The 6621-nt window shown below is 30.2% G+C and overlaps 1 protein-coding gene across 2 annotated transcripts; it reads right to left on the reverse strand.

The window, feature by feature from the left end:
* Positions 1-2394: 2394 nt before the first annotated feature.
* On the reverse strand, positions 2395-5963 carry LOC145070375 (uncharacterized). Of its 2 annotated transcripts, none has more exons than XM_079017307.1 (10): positions 5809-5963; positions 5051-5174; positions 4875-4969; positions 4500-4711; positions 3686-3874; positions 3360-3563; positions 3114-3267; positions 2965-3028; positions 2799-2864; positions 2395-2715 (listed from the first exon to the last, which is right to left on the reverse strand). In XM_079017307.1, exons 1-10 carry the CDS (start codon positions 5866-5868, stop codon positions 2639-2641), a joined length of 1245 nt encoding a protein of 414 aa, XP_078873433.1. In that variant the 5' UTR covers positions 5869-5963; the 3' UTR covers positions 2395-2638. The 2 variants fall into 2 exon arrangements, with proteins under 2 accessions (XP_078873433.1, XP_078873432.1); XM_079017306.1 differs by having other exon boundaries at positions 3114-3270.
* Between the last annotated feature and the right edge of the window lie 658 nt (positions 5964-6621).

Below are 6621 nucleotides of genomic sequence, written 5' to 3' on the forward strand. Positions count from 1 at the left end.
TGTAATGAAAAAATATATAAAACTTTTGAAATATTTAAAATAACATAATAAATAAAAGTAAAAAAATATAAAAAAACTCTAACATACTATTTAAAATAGCTATTGACTTATAAATATTTAGTTTAAAATAAAAGTTTTAAATCTGTGTTTGCAAATGATAATTTTTCCAGATTTTTTTGTTCTGATAAAAACTTGATTACTAAAAACCTTCAAAGCCTTTCTAGAACTACCGTTAAAATTGAAGTTGTACAATTCAAAATTAGGAAAACTCCATTTAAAATAGATGCATGAGATGTTCACACTCCTTAAATGTGGAACAATGGGTTTTTGTATTTTTTTCCCCCTTTGAACATTGACGGATTATTGTATTGGTTTCTATGGTTTTCTTGTTTAGATCAAATTGTAGGAAAAACATTAAAAATATTTTTTGAAATAATAGTGTTTAATGGACAGGTAGCTGACCTTTTTTAATATAGGGTCGTCGTTGTCATGATATGAATGGTTGTTACTTGTTTGGAATTTTGGAAATATGAAATCCCCAAATCCAGCCTTTATCGATGACAATACATCATATAAGGAGTTAGAAGGTAATCTATCTCATATCATACTTGCTTTCTTCACCCATATGTCTCATCTCGATTGTCATCTTATATGTGTCATTAGTTGTAAATGATTTGATTACTTTTCTAATGTATATTCTTACGTATAAAATACAAAAATGATACAAAATAATAGTAAAGAAAACTAAAAAGTGTTCAATTGTTAATGTAAGTAGATAAGACCCGTGGGTGTCAATAGGTTAAAATGGAGTTAATTTTCATGAAGTTAAACAATAAATTGTACATAAATGAGAATAAACATGTTTTGTAGTGCTAAAGAAAAATCCAAAGTTTGTTGTGCACTTAAAACGTTAAGTTCAATTTTTTATTTTTCATAAGAAAACAAATTGTCGAGTTTACACATCCATTTATCAAATATTTAAACTACTTTAAATTGACTAATAATACTTTTATATGTATTCAATTTAATGATATTTGTCATTTGAATTAGAATTTAGTTATATTTTACTTTGTCTACGAATTTAATTGGATTGAGATGCTTATTCAATAATATCCAATAAGAGACTTGGAAGATTCATTTTATATTCAAAAAACTTACCAAGCATTATAAATACCAAGCAACAGGAACTTGAAAATGATTAAATAAAAAAAATAACAACGTAATTTAAAAAGGTAGAAACCCTGTTTAACCATACGTAAGCTTCTCATGATTGGGTATATTTATTTTTGAAGTAAACATGTAAGGTTTTAATAGAAAAAAAATGAAAGAAACATGTTATAACAAACAAATAAATTAAAGTGTATTACTATTACAGCATTATTCTATACAACCAAAATGAAGAAAGGAACAAACAATCATTGTTTAACCTGAATATCGTCTCTTAATGTTGGTCAAAAGAAAACCAAGCTTCTAATTCTTACAAAATCTGGAAGGTTGAAGTTTCAAATTAACTAATAATGTTATTAACTCTTAAGCAAAAATAAACAAAATGATATATTTAAGTGCGTCTTTCACAGTCAAGTCTATGATGTTTGCAACATGTAAAATACCAACAAAATAGTCGTCGCAATATATTTTATTTTTTACTGCCCAACAACAATGTTATTGTTCAATGCATTATCAAAATAAACAAATAAATAAAAACTTTAGTTTGTAATTTAGAATTGGTTATTACGTAATCTAAAAACCTATATAAATTTTCTCGAAAATGCGAATATTTAACAATTCAAATGCAAATGTATGTTTCATCGTGAACTCTGTTTTTAAAAGGAAAAATTCTAAAAACATACTTTCAAGTGGCTAATACCAAAAACCGGTTTTCAAATAGTTTTTTTTTTTTTTTCTTAAATCGGCTCCAAACAATTCCAAGAGTCAAAATAATAAACCACAACATAATCGGCGGATCTGCTTTTTTGAACCATTTATTCTCTAAACTGATTCGGGTCGGTTTTCATATCTTTTTCTTTAAACAGTTTTACGCCCACATCTCATTAATTATGTCACACACCTTAGTGTTCAAAAGTCGTTGAACAAATTACCTTTTATGCCAATATCAAAATTGTCTAGCGAGACCTTCTTTTCTAAATTATAAAAGTAGGTTTCAGTTCCATTAAAAAAAAAACAAACTGTACACATCCTTAAGATTTACAAACCGATTCTATTAAAAAAAAATTTTAAGTTTGAAAATCGATTTGACTAATATATGAAAAAATAATAATAATAAAAAATTTAAAAATGCCAACCAACTTTAAAATTGAACGGCGTATACAGCATGTGTTTGGTGGTTGTATTAATATTAGTTAGTTTGCATGGATAAGAATGTGCCAACCAAAGTCAATCCCAATGCTCATCTGTTTTAATGCAAGCTGTACGCATACCGAGTTATGCATAATACAGTTGGTGTGGGACCCATTCCTTCTAAAACAAGTCAAAATCGTTGACCCAAATTAAAAAAATCAGTCAGCATTCATTTCAATGCCAAAAAGTCAAGCCCCATCACTCTTCCATATTCCACTAGTTTTTCGCTAACAAGTTGCAAAAAAAAAAAAAAAAAAAAAAAAGGAAGGAATATATCATCTTAAAACGAAAAATATTGAGGTAATTTTCCAAACTTGTTGGATAAAAAATTGTTGTATCTACGTCGAAGGTCTCCACCTACAAACAAAAATATATATTTTTTTCATGAAAAATTTAGTAAAAAATGGAATCCAAAAGGTGTTTAGTTTTTCAAGAGTTACCTTTACATTCAAATGGTGGAATATTCTTGTGTTGAGTTGATTTTACCAAATTCACAAAATCCATCCCTGAAAAAATGTTTTGGAAGGAATTGGAATATATCAAATGAGCTGGAATTTGAAGGATTGGAATGGAATTGAATTCCGATTCCAGATGAATTTCCCTTACCAGATATTTGTTTCTCTCCTTGATTTACATTAATCAGGAATGAAGGAATTTGGTTATCTATCAACTGTAGCAAGACAAAGTGACAATTGAGAAACAAAAACTTTTAAAATGTTTTTCTCGAATCTAATAAAAATATATATAAAAATTACCTTTGAGAAAAGAGATTTTGCAATCTGTAATGAATCACAAAAATATGAAGTCATCCCATATGCAGGATTAAATGTCCCATTTTTATATCCTGCTAGAAAATGATAAGCTGCTTGACCATGAGAGAGTTTTGAGATAGTAGGAATAACACCTGAACTGCTTCACATTTTTAAAAAAAAACATTTAATAAAATATTAAGCTAATAAATAATGATGAAATTAGAATTTGTAGAATTTGAGTAACGATACCTATCGGATGATGAAAGAATAATTGAAGCTGGAAATTTTGATAGAAAACGATTTTTTGGATTTTTAGATGGGAATAATGGTGAAGCATTATGAGTAGATGACATTATTACCCCTCCATGATCTGTAACCATATGTTTTAAGCTTCTTTTAATTGTGTCTTCTGAAAGGAATATAAGAAATACACGATCACACGAGAGCAGGATTCTGAAATCAAGAAATATTTTTATTATGGAATTTGAAAAATCTACCAAATTATTGATTAGTAAAAAACAAGATTTTGAGAAAATACAAATGGGGTATAAATGTAAATATGTAAATGTAATTACTTAGGATGTAGAAGAAGGCCTCCTCTAGAGAGTATAATCGGTTCAGATAAGGCGGAAAGTGCTTTTTTAATACCATTTGCATCACAAAAAGCTTTACCACATAAAACTAAAGATGACAGGTCAGCATCAGCAGCAATAACTCCATCTGTCACTTCACTTCCAAGACCAATGGCATCCAGAACATTCAAGCTGAAAAAGGTCAAAAGATTATCCAAAACAAAAATAAAGAATTTTAAAAAACAAAAAGCATAAAAGAAGTTTAGCCAAGTACATAACATGTTGTACTGTGTTTGGTATGCATTGGACTGAGACCGAGACTAAGACAGATGTCAATCAAACAAAAGTTCAACTTTTTGTCCCTTCCAAAAACATGGAACAAGGTGAGACAGGGTTCTTGTCAGTGTAAAAGACGTAAATGCCCTCATCATTAATAAAATAGCCCTAGAAAGCTTGGTTAGTCCAGTATAGTCATGTCTTGTGTAACAACCACAGCCTTAAGGTTGTGGTTGTTACACAGTACTCACTGAATTGGACTAGAAGGAGCTTTCTAGAGCTATTTTATTAATGATGAGGGCATTTATGTCTTTTACACTAACAAGAGCCATGTCTCACCTTGTTCCATGTTTTTGGATGGGACAAAAAGTTGAACTTTTGTTTGATTGACATCTGTCTCTGTCTCAGTCTCAGTCCAATGCATACCAAATACAGAACAACATGTTATGTCTAATACTTTTTCCAAAGGGCAGATTTGGAAGATTGGGTTAAAGTTTTGAGAACAGATAATAATATAATATAATATAATTTATCCTCTAACCTTATGGATGAGGCAACATATACAGTAAGAGGGCAAGAATCATGGGAAACTGCACGTGTAGGGGTTTGAAAAAGGATATTATGAAATGCACATGTAGCTTTAGGATTATCACTAATCACCCGAACTTTTGCATCAATTTGTAGGGTTGAAGTTGACCCAATAGCACCATCATGAACAAAAATATCTGAGACAGATGATATGTGGGTAGTCACCTGAAAATAAATTAAATGATGTGAAAAGAATAAATCCAGTGTTTTGTAAAATCTTGTTTGGTTTGTATACATTGTAAATGACAAAATTATCCTCCATGGAAAATGTTGATGCTAAAAAACACATTAAACCTCACAAGGAATGGAAATGGAAGTCGAGACATGCCTGTTTCAGTAGTTTGCTGAATTGTGCTTTGGTAATTTCTGATTTTTGTACAAAAAGATTCCCCCTAATATACACAGGAATTCCAGATAAGGAATCTAAGGAATTCCAAATAAATAAATAAGAACAATTTATAAACGAATACATAAAAGGTTGAATGTTGCTATTCTTGTATTTACCTTGAATAGTTGCACCTCTTGTTTGTAGTTCAGAAATTGTCAAGTTTTTAAAAACTTTGTCATTCACAATTACACCTTTTTTAGCCAAAGCCAAGTTAAGACCATAAGAAATCCAGGATTTTCCCTTCAAAATGAAAAGTGATAAGAGTTAACTTAGAATTGCAATGTACTTTAACTTATTTGTGTATTATAGCATCTTACTTTTGTTTATTTCTTTTAAAGAATAGTGCTTCAATTTTTTTATTCAGGTATTGTATTTTTTAAAAATCTATCAAGATAATATGACATTGTGACAACAAGTTAGAGAAAATATATGATCTAAACAGCCTAATAAAATAGAATTTTGACCTAAAGAGTATGCAATATGCAATTTTGGGGATGAAATTTTAGGGGTTAGGTTTATGTCTGATTTTATTACTCGAGGTAAAGCCTCCAATTTAGGAGTCCAAGATAGGTTGATAACCAGAAATTGGGAGAACCTTATTAACCTTACATACCAATAACCTAACGGGAAACCTAATCGAATACTATCTAGTATCTACAAACAAGAGAAGAGAAAAAGATGATTATTCGATGACGCCGATAATTTAAATGCTGATTTACAGGTTAAATAAGTGAGTAACTGGCATAAGTTTTTAATAGCAATGCGTTGTCTTCATCATAGGACGGATATATGCATCATGTTAAGGGATTAGTTGATGATACTTGACATAGTAATATGAAATGATCAGTTGCAAGTTGTAAGAAAGCAAACGAACCTGATATTGATGAGCAGGAAGCCCTAGGAACCGAGTAACGAGACCCAGGAAACGAACCATCCAAATGTCGAAATGACACTGAAACGATTATTCGTGCTTTTGCTCGGCTAAGATTAACGACACTGATAGTCTGAAACCATAACTTCAATTGCTCATATTCTTAAGGGTTTTTTTGTTATTTTAATTGAAATTCTCTTCACATTAATTTTTAATTTTTGGAGTGAATTAATTGTCCCTCCTCGACCTAGCAAAACATGACACGACACGAAAACCCGATACGAAATTAGCGGGTTATGGTCAGAGATTTTGACATGTTTATGTAAACGAGTTCACACGACACGACATGACACAATAATTAAACGGGTAGGGTTAGGGTGAAGACTTTCAACTCGAATATGACCCGTTTAATTATATATTATTTATTATAAATTTCATATTTTTATAAATATATTATATGTTATAGACTTGTAGTAGTGGTTCAAACTCAATAATTAGAAATAATATTCAAATTTTCAAAGTTACTTAATTTTACTCGTCCTCACCACTTATCCCCTTTACTCCTAAACTTCAACTCTTTTCATTTTGCCTTCTAAACTTACTAATTTTTTTTTCATTCCATCTCCTAACTCCAATGTTTTATTTTTGCATCCATAACTTCTACTCTCCAACCTTTAAAATGTTTCAAGCAAACATGACAACATATTTACAAGGTCTAGACCTTAACCCGAAACCCGACACGAAGATAAACGGATTGACACCACACGACACGATAATTAAACGGGTCGGATTAGGGTCAAGCATTTTCAACCCGTT

This window comes from Lactuca serriola, chromosome 8 (assembly GCF_051521515.1).
Source record: "Lactuca serriola cultivar US96UC23 chromosome 8, Lser_US96UC23_V15, whole genome shotgun sequence".
NCBI classification, from domain to species: domain Eukaryota; kingdom Viridiplantae; phylum Streptophyta; class Magnoliopsida; order Asterales; family Asteraceae; genus Lactuca; species Lactuca serriola.